At 34.4% G+C, this 26,340-nt stretch overlaps 1 protein-coding gene and 1 long non-coding RNA gene across 2 annotated transcripts in view; one reads left to right on the top strand and one right to left on the bottom strand.

Moving 5' to 3' along the window:
• Window positions 1-26,340, bottom strand: part of dpy (dumpy) — a 256,705-nt gene that overhangs the window by 131,381 nt on the left and 98,984 nt on the right. Inside the window, exons 6-9 of the mRNA XM_065347532.1 lie at window positions 15,671-15,802; window positions 10,673-10,788; window positions 10,350-10,599; window positions 6,587-6,832 (exon numbers count right to left, since the gene is read on the bottom strand). Coding sequence (XP_065203604.1) covers window positions 6,587-6,832; window positions 10,350-10,599; window positions 10,673-10,788; window positions 15,671-15,802 — 744 coding nt within the window. The remainder of the gene's footprint in view (window positions 1-6,586; window positions 6,833-10,349; window positions 10,600-10,672; window positions 10,789-15,670; window positions 15,803-26,340) is intronic.
• Window positions 1-26,340, top strand: part of LOC135833765 (uncharacterized) — a 122,900-nt gene that overhangs the window by 13,812 nt on the left and 82,748 nt on the right. Inside the window, exon 2 of the long non-coding RNA XR_010556537.1 lies at window positions 22,593-22,655. This is a non-coding gene — a long non-coding RNA (uncharacterized LOC135833765). The remainder of the gene's footprint in view (window positions 1-22,592; window positions 22,656-26,340) is intronic.

Raw genomic sequence — 26,340 nt, 5'->3', positions numbered from 1 at the left:
AAATTTATTTTTGTGAAAAACCAACGCTGGATTCGTGTTTAGCTTCTCAAAATATTCTGGTCATCTCAATTTTTACAGTTATTCAACTTTTTGAAAAAGTTGTAAAAAAAGTGACAATTTTTGAAAAAGATGTAAAAAAGGGCCAATTTTTAAAAAAGTTGTCTAAAAGTGCCATTTTTTGGAAAAGTTGTCAAAAAGTGTTAATTCTTGGAAAAACTGTCAAAAAGTGTAAATTTTTGGAAAAGTTGTCAAGAAGTGACAATTTTTGAGGAAAATGTCAAAATGTGTCAATTTTTGGATGAGTTGTTAAAAGAGTGCCTATATTTGGAAAAAGGTGTCAATTATGAAAAAAATTGTCAGAAAGTACCAATTTTTTTAAAAATGGTCAAAAACTGCCAATTTTTAAAAAAGTTGTCTGAAAGTGCCAATTTTTGGAAAAGTTGTCAAAAAATGTAAATTTTTGGAAAAACTGTCAAAAAGTGTAAATTTTTAAAAAAAAGTTGTCTAAAAGTGCCAATTTTTGAAGAAAATGTCAAAATGTGTCAATTTTTGGAAAAAGTGTCAAAAAGTGTCAATTTTTGGATAAATTTTCAAAAAGTGTCAATTTTCGGAAAAATTGTCAAAAAGTGTCAATTTAAGGATGAGTTGTTAAAAGAGTGCCTATGTTTGGAAAAAGGTGTCAATTATTGAAAAAATTGTCAAAAAGTGCCAATTTTTTAAAAAATGTTCAAAAACTGCCAATTTTTGATAAAAATGTCAAAATGTGTCAATTTTTGAAAAAGTTGTAAAAAAAAGAGAATTTTTAAAAAAGTTGTCTAACAGTGCCAATTTTTGGAAAAGTTGTCAAAAAGTGTACATTTTTGGAAAAATTGTCAAAAAGCGTAAATTTTTTAAAAAAGTTGTCAAAAAGTGACAATTTTTGAAAAAAATGTCAAAATGTGTCAATTTTTGGAAAAAGTGCAAAAAGTGTCAATTTCTGGAAAAATTGTCAAAAAGTGTCAATTTTAGGATGAGTTGTTAAAAGAGTGCCTATATTTGGAAAAAGGTGTCAATTATTGAAAAAATTGTCAAAAAGTGCCAATTTTTTCAAAAATGTTCAAAAACTGCCAATTTTTGATAAAAATGTCAAAATGTGTCAATTTTTGAAAAAGTTGTAAAAAAAGGACAATTTTTAAAAAAGTTGTCTAAAAGTGCCAATTTTTGGAAAAGTTGTCAAAAAGTGACAATTGTTGAGAGAAATGTCAAAATGTGTCAATTTTTGGAAAAATTGTCAAAAAGTGTCAATTTTTGGATGAGTTGTTAATAAGAGTGCCTATATTTGGAAAAAGATGTCAACTGTCAACTATTGAAAAAATTGTCAGAAAATGCCAATTTTTTAAAAAATTGTCAAAAACTGCCAATTCTTGAAAAAAATGTCAAAATGTGTCAATTTTTGAAAAAGTTTTCTAAAAGTGCCAATTTTTGGAAAAGTTGACAAAAAGTGCCGATTTTTTAAAAAATTGTCAAAAAGGCAGATTTTTGGAAAAGTTGTTAAAAATTTGTTTGAGTGAATTTGAATTTAAAACAAAGGTCTATTTGGTTCAAATTCACCGAAATTTTATTCGTGATCCAGGTACCCTTATTTTAAAAATCACCAGCCTGCTCAAAAATTCAAAATTTTCAAGATATTTTGCTTCTACGTAAATGGTGGCGAATTGTTGTATTTTTCGCACCGAATTCGAATATGTAGGTCTGCTGAACTCTCAAATGCTTCTAAAGGTGCGGCAGTTGAGCTAAAATGGGGAGGGGGAGTCGAAAATTCTCAATTTTTGCGATAAATTTGCATAAAAGCTATAAAATCAAATTTAAAAACAGAATTCAATGATGGTGATTGAATTTTTTGATCCAAATTTTTTAAAAGTATATAGTCACAAATGCTTCAACAACATCGAAAACACTTCCCTAATAAATTCATCTATACTTGAAAAATTTGACGAGATATTTACGATGATCTATGACTTGGTACTAAATAAACACACTGCATATAGAAACAAATGTTCTAGAATACCCAATTATAGAAAAAAGAAATTCGTCACTGCCAATCATGCGAGAGCTATTTACTTGGACGCGCGAGCGACATTCGATAAAATTCTCTTATTACCTTGAAATAAAAAAAAGTATAGGTACACAGGAACTTGGAAGTAATATGTGTATAGGTATATAGAGAGCTAATTAATTGGCTGAAAGTAGGTAGGATTGAAATTAACAATTGAAGTGGTTATTTATTGATAAGGTTACGGCGGAGCAGCGTACAGCAGCATATGGCTACGTGCTGCTGCGCGGCGCGAGAATACATTTGAGAAATACATAAATAAAAAAAAAATGTATCGGATACTCGGAGTCATTAATAACACAATACAACGTGTGTATAGTGAATAATTTCTCAAGGAGAACATTGTGAGAGTATACTTGATAAAGGATCGTAAATATATTTTATTTCAAAAAAATGTGCAGGAAGAAGAGTAAGTATGCAGAAGTTCTGATGATTTGGACCATGATTACAGGTCGTTCATTTTATATCGACAGTTGGGTATGGGGATATCCCACGCACAAGTGTAATAAATTTGGATAGAGGTATTTAGCCAATAAATATGTACGTAGAGGTAATATGGAGACGGAGTATGAATAATTATTGTATTTATACGTACCAGCAATATCTGTAAGAGAGTATAAACACCGCTATAGCATTTATATATGTATAATAGGGTGCCAAGAAAATAGTGTCCGACGAGCGAGGTCTGCATGCAACAAAATAAGTATAGATATTGTCATAAACATATACCGGAGTACTTGATGGAAGTCAACCACGACGAATACGAAGATAAAAATGTCCAAACTATTCACACTAATCTCAAAATGTCGTGACATTGAAATTTTATTCCTCTTACGTTTAGAGTTCAAGTTGTTGAATCTCATCGAATTATTTTTATTTGCATTTTCTTCTCCCGACCGGATTTGAAGATTTTAGTGACATGTTACATAAATTATATTTTATAATAATTTGGGATATCCGAATCCGAATATTTTGTAAGCAATGAGGTGGATTATGTTCGATGATTGGATCGATGTGTCGAGGACCTAGGTTTCATTTTATTCGAAATTTAATGGGTTTGTTTGATCTGAGATTTATTTTGGATGAAACTGAGACATAATGTAAGTTGTGGAAATATTCGGGTGTCGTGAAACGATTTATAAAAGGTCCATAATTATTAAAACTGTTTTTAAAATAGATAATCTTTATCTTGGAATTAGATTATTCACCAAATGGCCAAATATCTTGAGGTCAACTGAGACTGTTCGTCCAATAATTGACCCTAATTCGTAAATTGAATGAGTATTTAAATCGAGAAAGAAAGGAGGATTCCGTGAGAATTGGATGAAATACAATTACAAGCCCCTGAATCGATTAGAAACGACTTCGAACTATTTTGAGCAGTTCTGGAACCGTCAAACGATTTTCAAAACACTAAAATTCATTTTACAACAGAACTTTGACATACTATGTGGATTGAAGGTGGTCTCACCCCGAATTACATCCTTCAGCCATAGTTTGGAAATTTCATATTTTCAAAAATTGGACCTTTTTGATTATCTCAAATTTTTAATGGTTGAGTGAAATCCCTGGAGAAATACTATACAGTTTCGAATTTGCATAAAGTGGTTTTGGAAAGATTACTCAGAATTGGTCAAGTAGGTCACTAACAAGCACCAATCACGTTTATACGTTCTAAAGTCGAACTGGGAATTTTTTATGGCTATTTTTTGGAAGTCCGGAATTTCCAAAATGTGACTGGAGGCTCCAAAACGACTTGAAATTGCCTTCAATCAATTCAGAATATTGAATAAATTGAGGTATCGAGTTAATTTTAGCGTTCAAACTTCATTGGGTGAAATTTTGGAACAATTTCCTAAAATTTGCTGGAGGCTCCAGAACAGTTTGGAACGATTTGAAATCATTTTTAATCGATTCAGGAGGTCAAAAATAAGTTACGTAGCAAACTTCATTTTTCTATTACAGTTTGGTAGAGTTCTAATTTTTTTTTTGTTTTAGCAGATATTTTTGAGCCAAATTTTGATGTTCAAAAATTCATCCAAAGTCGAAAAATGCAGTTTAACTCTTGAAATTTGCCTTTTCATGTATTTTTGCTCCAACTCATGTTTTTTGGGAACATGAGTCCGTTGAAAAAATAATTTTTCTGGAACAAGATTATGATTCTGTTGAGTCAAAAAAATGATGGCAAATTTGTACCAAAGTTGTTTCAAAATAAATTCCCTGTGCCATAATTGGTAACACTGCAGCTTAGAGATGTGAAAGGTATCTCTGATTTTCATTGGTGAATTTCACCATTGCATTGGCTCAGATTTTGGAAAATGTTCACAGTGTATCTTTGGAAGACCAAAAACGAATTTTAGAACCAGAAAAATTTCAGCCACCTCTCTTCCCTCACCCCCTATGCAGAAAATCATGTTTTTCAGGTGGAAAATGATTCCTATTCATCTCCATGTTGGCCAAAAATTTTGAAATTTCTGTCGTGTGGGGAAGGATTTGGACGGAGGTCAATTTATGAAATTTTTTCCAATTTTTCTGTGATGAATTCGTGTCAAAAAGCCCAATAGAAAATTTCGAAATACGAATTTAAAAGCGTCCCAGACGCGATTTTCGATTTTTTTCGTCAAAATTTCCATTACCGAAATTTTAGCTGCCCAAATTGATTTTTCGATGTTTGGCAAATTTTTGAAAATTAAAAATTGACCATTTTCGCCCATTTATGTTTATTTAAAAAAAAAATCTGTATTTATTCAGTATAAATAAACTGTGAAAATTAGTCCTGATACTACGGTAATATTGTATTCCTTGAATTCGAATTTCATCATCTATACAGTCATTCTGGAGGCTCCAGCGCGGTTTCCAGTTTCTCCAGAAAGCATGGAACTGTTTGAATTGATTATCTTAATTTGAGTAGATTTTCAGGCGGACACCTGGAGAATGTTTTTTGACCAGAATTCTCCAGTTATCATTTGAAATATTTTGGTCAATGAAACTTCCTCGAAGTATCTGTCCGGAAATTGGGCCAAGTGCGGATAAACTCGTTAATTGGGTCCAGAATAAGCCGCAAAACGATTTTAAGCTCTCTAAATTTAATTTTCATGCTTTCTGGAGAAATCGATTATCTTACTGGAGGCTCCAAAATGACTGGAAATTGTGAAATTCGAATGGGAGGTGGGGGGGAGGGTTGAAAAACAAATGAGCCATTCTTAAAAATTTCTTCGAGAACAGGAAATTTTTATTTTTTTTTACTTTCTTTTTTTAAATAAAATATTCTGGTCAAACGTCTGCCCGGAAATTGGGCCAAATGCAGATAAACTCGTTAATTGGGTCCAAAATGAGCCACAAGACGATTTTAAGCTGCCCTAATTTGATTTCCATGCCTTCTGGAGAAATCGAATATCACGCTGGAGGCTCCAGAATGACTGGAAATTGTGAAATTCGTTGGGTGTGCGGGGGGGGGGTTGCAAGGCTAATGAGTCATTCTTATAAATTTTAAAAATTTCCCCATGAACACAAAATTTTTGTTTTTTATTCTTTTTTTTTAATAAAATATTCTGGTCAGGTACCTATTTAAAGTGTCTGCCCGAAAATCAGGCAAATAAAGTATAAATGAACTCGTTAAAGAAGTCGAAAATAAGGCACAACCCATTTCTTAGCTGCCCAAGTTAATTTCCAGCCTCCTGGAGAAATTTCAAAATTCTGAAAAAATCCGAAAATCACGCTGGAGGTTCCAGAATTGCTCGAAATAGTGGAATTTGGAATGAGGGGGGGGGCGTTTTAGATGAAACAAATCCGTTCGTGCATCAAAAAATTTTCCTGAGAACGAAAATTTTTTTTAAAATTTTATATTCATTTTTAAAAAGGAAAGTCTTATTAGCTTTTATGTTTTTGAGATTGTATCGTCGTGACTGTAACACATGCGTAATTCCATCAAGACTCACTCATAAATATCTATAGGGAATAACTTCGTTATAAAATACATATTCACATTCTCAGAAAGTATAAACAAGTAAAAATAGAAGAAAAGCTCGTAATGAAGTGTAACCTGCAACACATATAGATACAAAAATGAAATGCCTGTAAAAATGCCAATACATTTTCACATTGGAAAATAGTATATCACTATAAAATAGGAACAAAGTACACAGCTCAACAGATGCAAAGAAGTAAAACATTCATATAAATGCATAAATAAGAAAAGTACACAGCCTAAATAAGGACATAATGATACATATGTAATAAGAAAACCACCGCCATCACCAAAAAGCTCCCATAAAGCTCACATACCACATGCAACGAAGCAATAAATCAATCAATGAATCTACAATATGTAAAAGAACAACAAAAGCACATCTCAAGTCACGAGACAAGAAAGGAGAAATATAAAAAAGTTCATCTTCGATCCTTTTCACAACCATATAGAAGAAAGACTTAAAGATCACAGACAAGACAAAAGTTTGTATAGATGATTCTGTGATATTCTGAAATGACACTAACTTTCGCAGTAAACTTGAGGCGATCCGGTAAATCCAGACGGGCAAACGCAAACGAACGATCCGGGAGTATTCAGACATCTAGCATTTATGCCACATAAATTTGGCACGGTGGCGCACTCATTCACATCGTAACACGCTTTATCCGGATGCCCGCTGAATCCTTCCAAACAACTGCACGAGTATGTGCCGTTTAAATTGTTACATCGGGCGTTAAGACCACACGGCGATGAACGGCATTCGTCCACATCTAATGAAATTCGTTGTTAGTAATCGTAATTATGCGAGCGAGTAACAGAGATGTGTATTAAAATATACGAGTAGATACGCGAGATCGACGAATCGAGATATGCAAAATGAATGGCCAAAAGGTCCGAATGAGAAACCAGACCGAATGTTGGATTGTTGGATCGCTGACTAGTGACTGTGAGTGAGCCAGAGCCAGAGAACTCAACTGCCGGAGAAGGCGATTTGTAAGATTTCGCATTGTATCTACTGGAGAATGTGTAGATATGCGTTTTTTTTTTATTTCTTCGACTAAGTACGAGCAACAATGCATATAACACGAAATGAGAACAATACGTACAAGGTGAACCGGTTCGGGTTACTTTTCCTGTATGCATATTAAATAGGAAGATATCTATATTCGTTTATAGATCTATCTAGAGTACCACCTACCATCAAGATGTACAGTTCACCCAGTGTACGATTGTTTTCTATTTTTAAAAAAAGATGATGATCGTGGTTTTTTTGAGGTTTTTATGAGTCAAATTTTGGACAGTGTGACAAGAAAGTATTGACCGGTGTTTTTTTTTTACCTTGCAGGGGAAAGGATTTGTGTGGGTTGGTTTTAAATCTTCTTGGAAGGTTATTTTCAAATTCGCAAAATGGAATTTCTTGAGTTCTTTTTTAATGTAAGATGTTCTCCCTTCCTCCACTTTCATTTTAAAAAAATTTAGGAACAATTTTCAGAGAATTTTGAGTAAGTTTTTCAATAATTTTGGATTGTGAATAATTTTTTAGAATAATTTCCATTTATGTACCTTACAATTAATTTTTAACCTCAAAAATGTACTTCCAGATCCAAAATCGATTTACAAATCCCTAAAATCGATTAATTTGCGATTTTCGATCTTATACTATTACGATCGAACGCGTCCGAAATAAAAAATTAATGTCAACTTTAAAATTTAACTCTGAGATAAAAAATCGATTGTGATCGATAATCGATTTATCAAAACCTCGAAAGTCGAATAATCGAACATCAAAAATTGATTTACATTTTTGTGATTTTTGATCACATATGATCGAACTTGTGAAAAATTGAAAGTTAATTTCAGTTCCAAAAATAAGTTTTCGGCTCAAAAATCGACTAATCAAACTTCAAAAATCGATTTCTTTGCAATTGCCCGGAATAAGGAAATTAGCTTTAGCCTGAAAAAAAACGAACGTTGTGATCTACATAAAATTGAGTAGGTAATGGTATCGGGTATCCTGAAAATTGATTCATTTGCGATTTTCGATCTTGTATGATCAAATTGGACACAAGTATTTGAAACAAGAAACTAATTTTAGCTTCAAAATTGAATTTTCGAATTGAAAAAAACCAATCGTGATCGAAAATCGAAATCAAATCCCCAAAATCGATTATGTAATTTGCGATTCTCGATCTCCTATGATCAAATTGAACATATTCGAAACGAAAAATCCATTTCAGCTTTAAAATCAAACTCTAGAGTACAAAATCGATTTTAATCGATTATCGACAAATCGAACCCCAAAAATCGATTAAATTGCGATTTTTGACCGGAAATGTCCGAAATAAAAAAATAAGTTTCAGCTTCGAAATGGAACTTTCGAATATGAAAAATCGATTGTGATCAAAAATCGATTAATCGAACTCCACAAATCGATTAATTTGCGATTTTCGATATTACACAATCGAATCAAACATATTTGAAACAGAAATAATTCTAGCATAAAAATTAAACTTTTGAGTTTTGAAATCAAAATCGATGATGATTGAAAATAGAATAATCGAACCTCAAAAATCGATCAATTTGCGATTTTCGATCTCTCATGATCGAAACGAACATATTTGAAACGAAAAGTCGAAAAATCTATTTTAGCTTAAACATCGAACTTTTGTGTACAAAATCGATAGTGATCGAAAATCGATTAATTGTACCCTCAAAATCGATTAAATTTCGATTTTTGATCGATCATGGCCGTGAATGTCCAAGGTAAAAAATTGATTTTGGCTTCAAAATTGAATTTTCGAATAAAAAAATCGATTGTGATCAAAAATCGATTAATCGAACTCCAAAAATCGATTACTTTGCGATTATCGATCTCACACAATCGAATATATTTGAAACAAAAATTATTTTAGCTTCGAATTTAAACTTTTGAATTTGGAATGCAAAATGGATTGTGATTTAATTTCGATTAATCGAACTCCAACAATTGATCAATTTGCGATTTTTGATCTCATGATGGAAACGAACATATTTAAAACAAAAAATCAATTTTAGCATAAAAATCGAACTTTCGAGTACAAAATCGATTGTGATCGAAAATCGACTAATCGAACCCCTAAAATCGATTTTTGAGCAAACGTGACCTAAAATGTCCGAAATAAAAAAGTAATTTTTACTTTCAAAATTGAGCATTGGAATTTTAAAAAAGTCGATTGTGATCGAAAATCGATCAACCGAACCCCAAAAATCGATAACTTTGCGATTTTCGATCTCACACAATCCAATATATTTGAAACAAAAATTATTTTAGCTTGGAAATTAAACTTTTGAATTTGGAATGCAAAATCGATTGTGATTTATAATCGATTAATTGAACCCCAAAAATCGATTAATTTGCGATTTTTGATCTCGCATGATCAAATCGAACATATTTAAAACGAAAAATGAATTTTAGCATAAAAATCGAACTTTCGAGTACAAAATCGAATGTGATCGAAAATCGACTAATCGAACCCCTAAAATCGATTAAATTTCGATTTTTGAGCGAAAATGACATAAAATTTCCGAAACAAAAAAGTAATTTTACTTTCAAAATTCAGCTTTGGAAATTTAAAAAAATCGATTGTGATCGAATATCGATTAATCGAACCCCAAAAATAAATTAATTTGCGATTTTTGATCTCGCATGATTAAATTGAACATAATTTAAAATGTAAAATCAATTTTAGCATAAAAATCGAACGTTTGAGTACAAAATCGATTGTGATCGAAAATCGACTAATCGAACCCCTTACAATCGATTGAATTTCGATTTTTGAGCGAATATGACTTAAAATGTCCGAAATAAAAAAAGTAATTTTACTTTCAAAATTCAGCTTTGGAATTTTAAAAAAATCGATTTTGATCGAATATCGATTAATCGAACCCCAAAAATCGATTAATTTTCGATTTTCAATCTTACAAGAACACGATCAAACATGTTTGGAATGAAAATATCATTTCCGTTTCTGAAAATATAAATTTACCGATGAAAAATCGATTTTTTTGATTTTCGATTTCAAACACAGGTTATCGGTCAATGCTTCCTTGTCACCCTGAATTCACTTATTACATCGCTCGTATACAATTAAGCAAGTTAGAAGCTCTATTTAGTCGCCATTTTATCTACGAGTATGTACAAATGTACTACATTATGTATAACGTTCAATAATTTACTTGAAAGATGTACACAAATTGTCATCTCAGCAATGTATCGAAATGATCCATCGAATGGTCTACCGAACTTACCTGTGCACTGATGAAACGGATCTCCAGTGTAGCCGGGTGGACAACCACACTGAAAGCTTCCCGGTACATTCTTGCATAACGCATTCACCCCGCAAGGATTGGTCAAGCACTCGTTCACATCCTGGCATCCGGTCCTGTAAGCATCTCCGGTAAATCCGGGCGGACATTCGCAATGAAAACCGCCTGGAAAATTGGTACAGAGAGCTCCACCGGCGCAGGCATTCAACTCGCACTCGTTGATGTCCAAACACTGCACAAGAAAGAGCGCCGTATTAACGCAAACGTAGGCAATTTTATTAACACGATTGTGATGTAATACGTACTCCGTTGTACGGATTGCCCTCGTATCCTTCGTGACAATTACACGAGTAATTTCCCGGTGTATTTGAGCAGACAGCGTTATGGCCGCAGATGTTGGGTTGTAAACATTCGTTTATATCTGCGAAAAAGTGAGAAAAAAAAATGGATATGAGTGGTCTGACTCTGAAATGGTGGCTCGATAAATGTTTTAATAACGGTTCGAATGCGTGTCTGCTGTCTATGTGAACCTATACATTGTCTAAGCATTACTAGGTACAGGTACTTGCAGCATTATTATTTTTTTGTGCATTATGTGTAAGTGTTCACTTTGAAATTCGCAACTTCCCTCCTCGAAGCCCTGAACCGAAACTGTTTACACCTGTACAGTCTCGTTATACATAGACGTGTTCTTTTCTCCTCTCTTTTCAACTGCAGTATCAATTAAAGAAGTTTATTTATTCATTTTTTATTTTACCCCCCTTCGAATTCGTTTAACGTGTAATATTATATTTATTTTAGCGTTACATGACGGGAACCACGGTCACGGGTAAATTAAATACACTGCGACGCGAAAATGCCACACCACCTCCTCTGTTCATAAAGGTCTCATTGGGTATCATATTATTCTATGTGCATGCAACTTTGTCTATGAAATCGTTTACGAAAAAATGAGTGAAAAAAAACGGTTTATCGACTCGTGTGTTCAAACTTGAGAGCGTATTTAGTCATGTAGAAATCCCCCTAAAGCGGTTCAATTTTAATTATTGAAATATCTAGCTACCTGTCCCTGTATAGTCTGTACAAATATATCGCTCTTGTTGTTTGCGGCCTGTAGCATTAAATGGGCGCTACGGTCCGTGAAAATTGGCTCATTTGGTGTTAGCTTACTTTAGATTTATTCATTAAGTAGTGTCAGTCTTAGTGTGTGGTGTACTTTGCGGTATGATGTAATGATTCGTTTTCCTTCTACTCGTTCTCACTGTCACTTCCACCCACACTAATACTTACGGTGTTTTTCCTAACGGAGGTTTTGGATTCGAGATGGTTTTAGTTTTAATTAAATGGAATGCGAAATTTATGGGTGGAAATTATCATTTTTTAGTAATTTTTTATAGGGTATGTGTTTATTGTGTTTTTATGAAATTTGTGACATTTTTTGGTAATTTTTTCCATTTACCCCATCTATTCTTTTTTTTTTTTTTTTTTTTTTTTTTAGTTGAGTACTTCAATGAGCAGTTTTGTCAGGAGTGTGATGTCTTAATAACAAAAGAACTTCTTGATCACCCAGTCACCGATTTTTTTCATTTTTTTTTTTTTTTTACCAAAACGTGGAAACCCATAGAGTGGGTTCAAATAAAATGTCAGATGATCAAACACAAAATTGAGGATCTCATCAGAGTTTAAATTTTCTGAAGTCCATAAAATTTTATAAATTGACGAGAAAGTTGTTATTATTTTGTAAGACCGTATTCCTGTCACGTTTAAACTTCTGGACCTGGAGGCCCAATTTCACAATAAATAAGAAAAAATAGTAGTTTTGGGACTCGAAATTTTTCAAAAAAAATGTTAAGAAATTATAAAAATACATCTTTTTTGCACCAATGTCAGAGAAGTAGCTTTGACAGAGTTGTGACTGCCTTATCACAAATTTGAGGAAAAAATAAATTTTTTTCAACTATGCCAAAAGATAGCCCTTAGAAAATTACATCAGTTAGAATGTAACCCATGAAAAAATTCTTAGAGGTGTAACTGCCCAATTGCTCATTTTTGAGATTTTATGGGATTTTTTTGAGAAAATTTGGGACTTGAAAAATATAGTTTTTCTCACTCATGTCGAAAATTGTCCTCAAAACGCAACTGTACTTATAACAACACGTAGAAAAAAGTATTTTCATAGTTGCAAACGTCTAATCTCACATTTCAAAGTTTTAGGGCATTTTTTTGAAAACGTTTGAGCCCAAAAAGTACACCTTCTTTCACTTGTTGGAAAGTAGCCCTCAAAACACGTTTGTGTGTACTTAGTTGAAATACATTTATGATCAAGAGAAAAGAATCCCAAAATTGTAGCCTAGCTACGCAAGTGCTCGATTAGACGTTTCTAGATTTTTAAGAGAGAACAAGCTTTTGAAAAGAAAAAAATCATTAGGTCCAATTACTATGTCAAAATTACAGAGATTTGAAATTTGATAGTAGGCTACATAATTTAAATGTGATCAGAGAAGTGTTTTTTTTCTTCATATAATCTACTATTTTATGTTTTTTATTCTTTATTCTATTTTTTGGAAATTCAAAACTCAGCACTTTTTTGTTTGTGCAGCTTCAATTTTTTTGGAAGCTATCTTAAGGGTCTTCGTATAGTGTTCTGGTTTTGAAAAAATGACTTGAATTGATGATTGGAGAGACAAAAAAGATTCCTTCTACGTTTATTTGTAGTTTTTAAATATTTTTTTTCAAAATTTGGGGTTTGGCGAGGAATTGTTGTTGAATTATCTCTAAATTTAAATTGGTGTGTCAATTTTTACACTCCCTATACCTTCCATCCAGAAAACCTGAATTTTGAAATTTCAAAAAAAGGGCGAAAAAACAGGGTACCTATCTCAACAGGTCTTTCCGGTCAGGAAATGTAGCCTATACCTACTTCTTTTTGCTGGATGCTTAGAGTATTTTTTTTTTTCAAAAAAATCACGAATAAAGTCTTTCTTTTTGTCCGAAGGTCCTTATTTTTTTTTTTTGAATTTTCAAATCTCCATTTTTCAATCAAATAGCATTAAATTAGGGGAACATAAAATAAATAAAACATGGTTTAAAACATTTTGTTTTTACAATTTCTTTTTAAAAATTTAAATTTTTGAAATATTTGTTGGAGGAAGGAGGAAGAGAGGTGTGTATTACGTCATTTTTCAATTTTTTAAACATTTGAAAAAAATACTAGTTTGAAAATTTTTATTCTACTTTAATTAACTAATATTTTCTTTTTGAGAAATTAAATTTTTGAAATTTGTTGTGGGGAAGGTAGAGGAAGGTATTGGCTCCCTTTTCATTTTTTAAACATTAAAAAAAGCAAAATTTGAAAATGAAAGAATACTTCTTTATTGGAAATTTTAATTTTCCCAATATTTTTTGAGAAACGTAAATTCTTGAAATATTTGTTTGGTGGAGGGTGAGGGAGGGGGGGGGGGTGATCGGACCATTTTTAAGTTTGAAAATGTCCTTCCAAAAGTTCTTCTTAGCCCCATATTTTCAATTTTGAGATTTTACTGGACATCCTGAAGGGGTGGAAAAAAACACAAAGATGAATTTAAAACAGGTATTTCTGATCAGAAATGGTTTCATAATGTTTCAATCCCCTTTAGGGGTCCCCTCCCTATCCTCGTTATAAATAGTACTACAATATTGTTAATTTTTGAAATTTTTTTTGAGTTCTACAAAAATTTGGTGAAAATGGCTTTTTGTGAAAATTTCAATCGATTTGGTGGTTCGTAGTTAGATTGGCTGATAATTTTTTTTTCTTTGCCTGGATGAGGGGGAGGGGTGCAGGGATGAATCAAAGTCGGACTTTTTTTTTTGAAATTCTCCATTTCTGTGCCAGAATTTTTGAAAAATAATTCTGTTTTCAAAGAAAAACTCACTCCAGACGTCCAAACAATTTTAGACTCCAGATAAGGAGTCTTACATAATTTCAAAAAATAATAACCAATATTATTTCTTTGAAAATTGTCCATTTTTGGTCAAATTCCTTCAGAATAACTCCCTTTTATATTGGAAAAAAAAAAAAACATTCTGGGCCTCTCAAGGTCCAAACAATATTGCTTTTGTATGGAGCTCTTCTCCCACATTGTTTGAGAGACTGCAGCATGAGGGACGTTTTTTCTTGAAGAAAATGTGATGTATGAAAATTGATGGCATAAAAATTCAAAATTAAAAAAAATGTTTCTCAACTTGGGTTCATTTCGTGTTTAAAAAAATGTTTTCAGTGTTTTTTAGTGGGCGGGGGGAGGGGGTTATAGCATGATGAAACCAAAGTACGAGTAGCTTGACAGGCGAGGGGCCTTTTTTATTGAAGTGTGAGAAAGGATGTGACTAGAAATTAAAATTTTTCAAAAAATGGTTAATTTTCAACTTTGGGGAGCTCTATACGAGTGGCCCAAATAGAATTGGGATCCCTCCCCCCCTCCCAATAGAATAACTGGTTGTGGATTTAAGGGAAAGAGTTGAATTTTTGAGGCGTTTGAATTTTGAGAAAATATCTCTCAAAATTCGATTTTTCCTTCTCTCAAATTTGACATCAATTTGAATGAAAAAATTACCTACTTTGCGAATGATAGCTCTAAATGTTCGCTTTCTTTTCTCAATTTCATCAAGATACTGGCTCGTACCCATAATAATCATTAAGCTATACGCAGAGAGAAAAGTGAAGAGCCAAGAACGAAAACAGCAAAAAAAAAAGAGAACAACTTGAGATATATTGCAAAAGGAAATGGACAACTTTCGACATCGTCGACTATCACACAATCTCGTTGCCGATGAGGCGCTTCTTCTTCATATACCTACTCGTAAATTCATCGGATAATCTTCGCAGCAGAAGAAGATGATGAGGCAGCGAAGGAAGGAAGATGGTGAAAAAATAAAGTTTATTTGAGTGCGAAAACAGGAAAACATTATTGTATTTAGTACCTACGTTACGGCTGGCTGCTTTACTAGTCGTATTGTATGTACCTTATGCTATTTGTACGAGTAGATGTACCTCTACCTATACAAGTGCGTATGTAAAAATATCGCACGAATCTGTCTTACAAAAGTGTAGAGGTACGAGTAGCTATCAATGGAGATTGGAGATATTTGTATACCGCTACAGGCTGATGACACGATAATATCACATGTAACAGTATCACACAAAGACACTGTAGAGAGCCGAAATTACTCAGTAGGAATTCTCTGAACGTGTAGAGAGCTGATTGATTGAGCCTACTGAGTAGGTGATTTGGCGACCAAATGCGAGGATAACTAATTTAGTGACTTACCTCTGCATTCTACTTCTCCATCGCCTTCGAATCCTGGTTTACATTTGCAGAGAAAATGCGCTGGTAAATTACAACATTCGGCATTCGCTACACATCTGGATGATAAGGCTGGATCATCGCATTCGTTTATATCTGTAATAAAACATAGCAAACGTGTTTAGGTAGGTACGATTCTATAATATAATAAGTAACTTAAATGTCATGCCAGTCAATTCGTATTTAATTTTTTTCTTATTCTTTCTCGTATTCGGTTACTTATGTGTGTGTGCTAACCTAGAACCTGAGATGGCAAAGCAGTATTGACCGTCACACAGAAAAATAACGGCCAATGGCAATTATATAATTTGTGGGATTCTTATAAACTAAACGTGTCTGCGCGTCGATATGCTCGAAGGTTTCTTTTTTTACTCAACATGGGTATTACCTCTATTAGGTACTGCTATAGCCAGATACTACAAATAGGTAACCACGCTCCATCTGGTCTCAACAATAAAACATACTGTATCTGTATAACGGATGAGGACCTGCACGTGAAGTCATCTTAAGAATCGATAGGATTTTTTTAAGCCCCCTTACAAAGCACGAATTCGATTTACTGTACTTTTTCTCAATTTTTTTTTTATTCGATGATTTATTTTTTATTCCTATGGGCGTTCAAAAGGTGAAAAAATGGATCAAAAATCGGCCGTTTTAACCGAACCGGTTACCACCGTGAAAGTAAAAGTATAACCATTAGGTATTTATGAGTAATTTAAATAGGTATATACTCGTTCGATAATGTAAATACCAGGTACATTATACATACGAGTACACACATAGTATACCTAAGCGTAAGTAGTTAATTTTTAAAAGATGACGACTACGTACGACAGTCGACAGCACGTGTATAAATATTTATGGAAGAACATGCCCATAATTCTAGCCATTAAGTGACAATGGCGTACTGTTGCATGTGTATTATACCTGGTGAAATTTAGGTTAAGAATAGGTAACATGCTCTTTAGCGAGTATCGCGTTTACGACTGCAAGCGCAACGCAAGATACACTGCTGCAGTAAAAGTTTCCCATTTTTATGATGTGGTTGTTGGTGGCTATTATGGCATTGCGATTACACAATATTTTAGATGACAAAATTCGCGAACCTACGCTAATTTATATGCCGATATATCGGAGACGTCGCGTTTGATCACCCAGCCAGACAAACTAGACACAAGGCGGGCGAAGAAGGCTGTCCCATGAGGTGTATGTGGGATTTGTAGGGTTTGGAAATCCTGGTTCGCGATTGAGGTATCAAAACGTCGAGTTGTGGAAGCGTTGGTGGATTTGACGGTATCTCTATAGTTCAGATATGAGGATGAATTTTAATGAGATTGCGAAGATGAATGACTGATGATGACCGAGTGAGATGTGCAAAATATGAGTTTGGTTGGTGTGATGTGAATGTACTGAAGATGGCTGGGTTTCAAAATGTGTTTACTGTTTGTGTATTCGACTCCTCAATGTCTTCCGATGGACTTTGTTTTGGAAAAAATGAGTAAATGAGGGTGAGGAGGTTGGCATTGAGTGGTCGAATGCAAAAAATGAACTTAAATTCCAAATCGGCTACTTCGAACTGCTTGAAATCGATATGTCACGGAGCGTATTCCATAATTTTTGGATTTTTTTTTTCAAAATTGGCAGCTGGAAAGGCCCTGAGGGGCCAAATTCAAAAAATAACCTAATTTTCGAGCTCAGCACCCTCAAAACACTAACAAACGAGTGGTCACTCAAAATTTTCAATTTTTTTGGTGTTTGGGCCTTAATTAGGGCCTTGAAGGGGAGGGGGGAGCTCAGAGTCGAATTCAGATTTCAGAGTAAAAAAAATTATCATAAATGTTACATTTTACTGCAAAGTTCGTGTATTGAATTTTCCTGTATGGTAGGACAATGTCATTTTATCGTTGACCCTCCCCCCCTCCCCTCCACATTTCACAATTTTGATTGAGAGGAGATTTCTTGTTTTTGAACAGATCCCGTTTTTCGTTTCAGATTCAGATGACTTCGAAGCCCTGTTCAAGTATTTAGCGCAGTTTTTGAAAGCTTTGAAAGAAGATTCAAAGTTTTTTTTTGAGATTTTGAGTGTTGAAGTTTCGCACTCCTTTCTCAAATTTTGGTCAAATTTTGAAAAAAATTCAAAAAATTGTGTGGCATATGGTTTGTTATGTTTTTGATAGCGCTGATTCCGAATTTCAATTTGGTTTTTCGATATGAGACCCTGGAGCCCCACAATAACGCCTTAAATTCCGCAAAATTGAAAAAGACACGTGTGACATATGGATTTCTTGGTTTTTAGTGATGCTGATTTCGAATTTCATCTTACTGTTTTAATACGAGGCCCCCTTGGATCTCAGAATGAGGTCTTTGCACCCTTGGACCTCAGAATGAGGTCTTTGCACCTCAGAATGAGGTCTTTGCACCCTTGGACCTCAGAATGAGGTCTTTGCACCTCAGAATAAGGTCCTCCTTAAACCTCAGAATTGAGGTCCTTGAGCCTCACAGTAAGGCCCTAAATTCCAAAAAATTGAAAACTTTGCGTAAGGCATAGTTTGCTGGCTTTTAAAAAATTTGTTTTTCAAACTTGACCTTTTTTATTTGATTTAAGGTTTTTGGGTCCCCAAAATGAGATTCCAAAACTAAATTTCCAAAAAAAAAAAAAAAATTCATGTGACCTATGGTTTGCTTGGGTTCTTGAGGTGCTAATTTCAAATTTCAGCCCTTTTTTATGATTGAAGCCCCCTAAGCCCCACAATGACCCCAAATTTTGAAAAAAATTGAAAAATTCGTGTGACCTGTGGTTTGCTTGGGTTCTTGAAGTGCTAATTTTAAATTTTTGTCCACTTTTACGATTAAAGCCCCCTAAGCCCCACAATGACCCCAAATTTTGAAAAAAATTGAAAAATTTGTGTGACCTGTGGTTTGCTTGGGTTTTTGAGGTGCTAATTTCAAATTTCAGCCTACTTTTATGATTAAATCCCCCTAAGCTCCACAATAACCCCGAATTTTGAAAAAAAAATTAAAAATTTGTGTGACCTGTGGTTTGCTTGGGTTCTTGAGGTTCTGATTTCAAATTTTAGCTTAATTTTTTGATTCAAACTATCAAGTCCTACAATAAGCCTCAAATTTCGAAAAAAATTGACAAATTTGTATGACCTATGGTGGGTGTGGTTTGCTCGGGTTCTTGAGGTTCTGATTTCGAATTTCAGCCCATTTTTTGATTCAAGCCCTTCAAGCTGAACAAAGAGCCTCTAATTCCGAAAAAGATGATGAAGAATTTTAGTGACCTATGGATTTCTTTAGTTCTTGAGACTCTGATTTCGAATAACTTACTTTTTGATTCAAGCCCTCTAAGCCCAATAAGATCTAACTTGAAAAAAAAATTGAAAAATTTGTGTAGCCTATGGTTTTCTTAGTTTCTTGAGGTACTGATTTCAAATTTGAACTCTGAACTCACTTTTTTTGGTTCAAGTCCTCTTAAGCCCCCTATAAAGCCCATTTCGAAAAAAATTGAAAAATTCGTGTGACCCATCATTTTACTTGGTTTCTTGAGGTGCTGGTTTCCTATTTTTTACTTACTTTTTCAATTCAAGTCCTTCTCTGAACCTTGTAAGTCCCAAATTTCGAAATAATTGAAAAATTCAAGTGACGTATGATTTGCTTGGGTTCTTAAGCTGCTGATTTCGAATTTTTTCTCAATTTTTCGATTCAAGCCCCTGAGCCTCATAAGTCCCAAATTTCAAAAAAATGTAAAAACTCATGTGACCTATGGTTTGCTTAAGCTTTTGAGGTGCTGATTTCGAATTTTTGTTAAATTTTTCGATTCAAGCACCTCTGAGCCTCATAAGCCCCTAATTTCAAAAAAATGTAAAAACTCATGTGACCTATGATTTGCTTGAGCTCTTGAAGTGCTGATTTTGAATCTCGAATTCATTTTTTGATTCGACCTCTCCCTCTTTAGAAAATTCATGTTCGAATGATTTTTTCCAGTATTGTGGAAAGATGAATTTTGAACCTTTCGGGAAAATTTTTGAATTTTTGAATACATTTTTACGTTATTGATGCAATTTTTTCAAAATCCAATTATTTATTCGTTTCGTCTAAGTGGGTACCTAATGTTTTTTTCTTCCAATTTTTAGTGTGCACTCGTGTTGAACTGGTGCTTTGAAAAATTTTTGTTGCTTTTTATCAAGACTAAGAGTAAGTATAATAAACCAAACGACGAGATTACGCAATCGATCGAGTATAAATTTTAATAAATCCCACCTCGTTTTCTATTCATTTACAACTACTTCATGTTCTGTTTTTGGTCAAACTGGCGGTCATTTTCTAAATTCACTTTTTGGAACGTTTCCAATGGTAAATTGATCGAAAAAGGGCCTACATTCGGTCACTCGTGGAACCATTTTCGAGATAACTTCCCATTGAGAATCGTGCCGGAGCTCGGCATGATACCTCGATGTCGTTGCTTCTAACTGCCCATCATTAATTTCGTCGGCCAATACTACATCGCAGCTGGGCTACTGGCTACTGGTCCTTATTTAAAAATTTATCGCAATCGAATGGCGCAATTCGATCGAGCGTCGCTGCAATAATTCATCTACCCAAAAGTACCCAGCATCCAGATTCAATTTATGACTGTATGTAGGTGAGCTTGGACGATTAAATGGGTATTTTGGTCACTTCTTTGAAAACTACACGAACGATTAAAGTACTCGTACCATTATTATTGCTATCGGTATTTGAAATTGAGAGTTGAACGAAAAAAATAAAGAATGTGCGATAAAATTGCGCCTATATACTGTACGAGTAGGTATAGGTACTGAAACCAGGACAAAGCGCCACAGGAAGAGAACGATCTTTCCTGCAGCGGTGCTACATCGTGTCCTATCATTTCCAATAGAGCTGCATTATGAACAGTTGGTGGCCTTAGGAGAGCTTATCGTGTTATGTACCTATGCTGCTTTGTAGCGCGATTCTTGAAAATACTCGGGCGTAAACAATATTTTCCAATGTGCTCAATATACAGGTAATAATAAGACGTAGAGAGGTGGACGTGTTGTAGATATTGTAGTTATAACAAGAGCCCGAAGAGTTATGGAATAATTGACCACTCCACTCGATTGGCATTTCTTTTTGTTATGTCTATGTCGCTAGCGAGCTCGTGAAACTGACACGAAGACGTTTACGAGGTGTGAAGCACGTCAAGACTCAAGAGGGATGCGTAAAATCAACGCGTGTTTTTTTTACATACGAAGGCGTATAAAGAATTTTTTTTATTTAGGTTATACCTTTGGAAGATGCGCTTCGAACAGTGATGGCAGAAGGGACCGGAGCCGCGGGAGAATCCTACTAGTTTATTAATTATTATTATGAACCGCGTATGTGGTTCTATAAAGCTCACGTATGTATATTGGCATTCTCTCTCTTTAATATGGAGCTGACTCGAGGAGCTGGAGGAGCGTGAACCAGCGAGCGCACGAATTACATACTTATACGCGCGCGAGTTTATCGCTTATACCTATAGCGAATATAAAAAAGCAGCAAAGCGAAGAGATGGGCGCGGAGTATGCTGGCAAGATGAGTCCATTGACCTTCGCGCAGCGCCAAGAAGAATATAGAGAAGAGAGTACGCCAGTACGGGTTAGGTATAGAGAAGCGCCTTCGGATGACCGAGTATACTTCACCGCGATACACGAGTTAACAGTAAATGGAAATGTTGAATTATGCTCCTCTGCAGCGCGTACTGGTCTTGGTCTTCTTCTTCGGTGTTTCGTTTTTATTGTCTTTTTTTCGCCTTAATTCTTCTCTCATCGTCGACGATTACATTATGATAATACGTTGCTCGTAAATTCGCGAACTCGAAAACGGTCTCTCTCGTTATCGAACCGGCGTCGTCGTCGTGCGACTGCGATGTCAAATTTATCAACATAATCTGTACCTAACTGAATCATTTATACCAAGGCGATTGCAGATGAGCAGAGCGAAAAAAGGAATCCGTTATTACGCCGAAGTATTGTTGTTGTTGTTGTGCTTGTACATACTACATAGCATACCCATTACACGTATTATTTGTACGAGTACGAGTATGATGAACGAATTGAATGTGTCTGCTGGCTTCTAATTCACGGTAGCGGCGTGGCCGAGATGTCTTTGTTTATAAAATATTTTGGTTAATAGGACAACGGTGCTGATGATTGTCTATGGTGAGACTCTACTCTACGTGCTGCAAATGTTGCTATTGTACTATTGCTGGTACACATGGCAATTGGCAATGACAGAGAACTCGATGACAAATCTACACTCGACATACCTACTGACGATGTTTGGTTGACCGTTAGAGCAATTAAAATCTTCCATGTTGGGTCTTGGTCTTCTCATCTCGTAATGGAAATTCTGCTCGACTATGCCTATTTGGAGTGCGACAAAGGAGCGTTTTTTTTTTTTTTTGCTGAGTAAGAGGAAGAATACGACCGGTGTGATTGACTTTGATTCTGTTGTAAGGGCATGGGTAGTTTTTCCTCGTGTTTTGGGGCTATAGCGATGGTCTTTTGATTGATCAACGCGATTGTGATGTATTTTTGATGAAAATCAGAACTAAGAGCTGAAATGGGGTGGTGACAGTGTTGTCAACTTTTCAGTCAATTTTTGTTCGAAAATCTGTGAAATTAATCGAATTCTAAAACTACAGTCTGATTATTGATTGTTGTCGAAATGGGTATTCTTTGGCGATGAAAATTGTACCAACTGGTATCATTTTCTTTTTTTAATGTTCATCATCTAAGTACATATATAAAAGTCGTGATGTTGCAATTTTTAGATTTTGGTCCTTTTTTTGTTCAATGTTTCAATAATATTTATCATTTTTTCCTCTTTTTTATTTTTTCAGATGTGGAGTCTTGGTGGAAGAAGAGATGGTGTACGTACTGTAGTCCTGAGATTAGAGACAAAGGTAAGTCAAAATGATTAAATTATCTTATGATTGGGTTGGTATTGACAATTTTGAATTTCTGTGAAACTCAAACTGGCTGTCTAATTTTGAAAGAAAAACATCACCATAGGATGACCCCTCCTCCCTCCACTTCTCTTTTTTACTTCTGATTTTTGGTCTGGTGGTTTCAAAAAAAGATGAAAAAAAGTCTTTAAAAAAATTTGTCACTTTCGCAGATTACTCTTCTTCAAGTCACTTGTTGAGAGTGAGGACTTGAAAATACGTATATCAAATTCCGGGCAATGGGCCAGAGTGGTTTTAAAAATCGAATCAATATTTTTTGAAGGAGGAGGTAAAACTACCCGAAAGTGAAAAAAACACGTTTTGTTTTTTCAAAGACCTCAATTTGAGGACCCCTGGGCTCTACCTCTTGCAAAACTCCTTTTTTTTTGAATAGTACCCCTCTCAAATTAAACTTTCTCACCAATTTTTGTCAGTGGCGTAGCCAGGATTTTCTCAAGGAGGGGGCAAAACCAGATTTTTATGCATGAAAAATTGAAATGAGGGGTAATTTTCTGGAAACCTATCAGGATGTGTGGTGATTTCATGAAAATGAAGGCAAAATTACTACTCAAGCGAAACGAGAGCGAAAATTTTTAGAAAAAATGGGTCCAAATAACAAAAAAACGTCTATTTTTGCATGTTTTATTTCAAATTTTCGCTCGCTAGGGGGGCATGGCCCCCTACCCCCCCCCCCCTTGGCTACGTCACTGATTTTTGTCAAAATTCGGGATATGCCCATCTTAATTCATTAAACAAAATAGACATTCCAACTGGAAGACATTTTTTTTTTCAATTTATTGATTTCGTATTTAAATTTACTGAGAATCAAATTTGGTCCATAAATGAGCAAAAAATCAAAATTTTACCAAATCGACCTAAAAAGCTGAAATTTAGTAAATATACGAGTATATTATTTTTGATCGCTGGAATCAATTGGAAACGGTTTTGAACCGTTTTGAGCAGTTCTGGGGTCTCCAACAGATTTTAAAAAATTGAAATTTCCACGATGAATTAGGAAAGCTAAAATTTTTCTTTTCTGTTCTGTATTTCAACATACTGAGTCGATTGAAGATACTAGTTTCAAGCCGTTCTGGAGTCTTCAGAATTTTTTGATGGGGAGAGGGGGATTTCACCTTTTTAAAAAACAGTAATGGAAAACTGTAACTGAAACTAAAATGAGTAAAACTGAAACTGAAAACTGGAACTGAAAAAGCAAAATTGAAACTAAAAACTGGAATTGAAATCTATATAATGTAATTAGTTTTGCTATCACTGCCAAAAAGACACCTCAAAGTTGGTTCAATTCAACTGAAATTTCCAAAATAGGATTGGAGAGTCTATAACTGCACAAAACGCTTTAGAACCGTTCCCAATTGATTGAGAGGGGAGGGGAGGAGAGGGGGGGGTTTGCATCAATTTGGTAAAAATTTGGGTTTTTACTATTTTTGGCCTCAATGATTTGCAAAAATTCACCAAAAATTAAAAAATACCCCTTAACACTTGAAATTTTTAGCTTCGTCCAGTTCAAAAAATTGTTTGAAATTAAAAAGAAAATCGTAAACTTGCCAAAAGCTTAAAAAGGCTAGAGAGCCATTGTTTTCGAGTTCAAGAGTTGAAATGAAATTAACGAACAAGTTGAAAATTTGCCTATGATGCTTTTATTAAAAATTTTCAAAAATCCAAAAATGAATTTCAGCATTCAAAATTTTGGTTACAATAGAGAGTGTAAAAAAGAAAACTCGTGAGCAAAAAAATTGTATTTAACTAGAACTGATAGAACTGAAAAAGAGGCGAATATATAGCCTTAGTTTTTCAAATTGACCTCACCCATGGCTCCCAGAACCCCCTCCAATTGGTAAAAGTCTAAAAAAATTGTTGGAGGCCGAAGATGGGGTCCAACCAAAAATCTAACGTCATATTCGTGTTCAGCATCACCAAAAACATACTATTTGATGTGTCGCTCGAAAAAAAACATATTTTGAATTTTTACCCCATTTGGGGAGGTGCTGGGGGCCGTGGATGGGGTCTAATCAAAAATCTAACGTCATATTCGTGTTCAGTGTTACCAAAAGCATACAATTCGATGTATCACATGCCCCATATTTTTTTTTGAAAATTTTGCCCAAAATTGGGGGTGGGGGTGCTCCCCCTCTATCATGAGATTTCATCTTGAAACTTGAATATTTCGAAAAAGCATCAAAAGTTACATCTATAGAAATTTTTTCAGAATTTTAAATGGTAGCTCCCACTTACAGCGTCATTTTGAAATTTGAACTTTCAATTTAAAAGTTCAACTTTCAAATTTTGAAAATTTCAAAATGCTTGAACAGTTCAAAATTCAATACCCTTTCGAACTGTGAAATCAGTTTTGATCAAAGTATCATAGTTTTGGAGGAATGCGTTGCTGAAGTTGAGTACCTCGAGACAATGTGGAAATAATGGAAGCCCCCACCCCCCCACCCGCCCCCTAAAGACATGATTTTCAAAATCGCATTTTTTTGGTTGAATTGACATGGAATGACCCTCTTTCGGATAAAATTGGAAACTCGATGGAGTTTCAAAAATGGCTCACGAGTCATTGTTTTCGAGTTTGAGTGTTTATTGAAAAGAGTGAAAAAGTAGGGAATTCGTCCATAATTTTTTTTAAAATTAATTTTAAAAAATTCTCTAAAAATTCTTAAAAGCGAAGTTGACCGTCCAATAGGGACTGCAAAAAAGATTCCGAACTTGAACCTTCCCATCCCCCCCCCTCCCCGTAAAATAACCAATAATGTATGCACAATAAAATTTGAATTTATCTAAAACAAAATGGCGATCTTTGGAACAATTTCGTTTTATTGGCGGACAAAAATTGAAAAAAATTCATCAATATAATTTTCGAAAAGATTGGTTAGAAACTTGTGGAAGTCGTAAAAATGAAAAATCGTAGGTAAAAATTTCATTTTTTTTTTGTTGTGCTATTTTGTGGAAATTTCAAAATTCAAAAATCTACTGAAGGCTCTAATACGAGTAATTTTCAAAAAATTGCTGAAGGGTTCAAAATGACTGAAACTCGCCAGCAGTCGACTTCATAGCGTGTTGAAATTAGTTTTCAGGGTGAATTTCGACTTCATCACTCCATTTGATGAAATTTTGTGGAAATTTTTGAGCTTTAAAAATCTGCTGGAGGCTCCAAAACTGCTCAAAACAGTTTGAACCTGTTTCTAATCGATTTGACAGGTCAAAAATAGGGCATATCCCAAATTTCAGCTTTCTAGGTCAATTTGGTAAACTTTTGATTTTTTTCTCATTTTTGGAATAAATTTTATTTTTAAAAATTCACCAAATTTAGGGGGAAAAAAGTTGCCCCAGTAGATCGAGAGAGGGATGCAATTATTCCTATTGTCATAATATGCTGGACTATTACTCTCATGTTTAGTGCTGATGCAAATTCTAGATTTTCATCTGTGTGCCTATGACCTCCCCTCCATCTATGAACCTGAAAAATTAGAGGAAATCTTGGGATATCAATACTGAAGAATTCTACACGAAAATCTACCAGCTACAATTCTGTTTTCTTCTCCTACAGCAATACTCACTTGGTCAAGGTACAAAAGGCTTTCAATACAAAAGCACCTAGACAATTACTACCTATCCATGTTTG

The sequence above is a fragment of the Planococcus citri genome, chromosome 2 (genome assembly GCF_950023065.1).
Source record: "Planococcus citri chromosome 2, ihPlaCitr1.1, whole genome shotgun sequence".
NCBI classification, from domain to species: domain Eukaryota; kingdom Metazoa; phylum Arthropoda; class Insecta; order Hemiptera; family Pseudococcidae; genus Planococcus; species Planococcus citri.
This window is presented reverse-complemented; position numbering and strand designations above follow the sequence as displayed.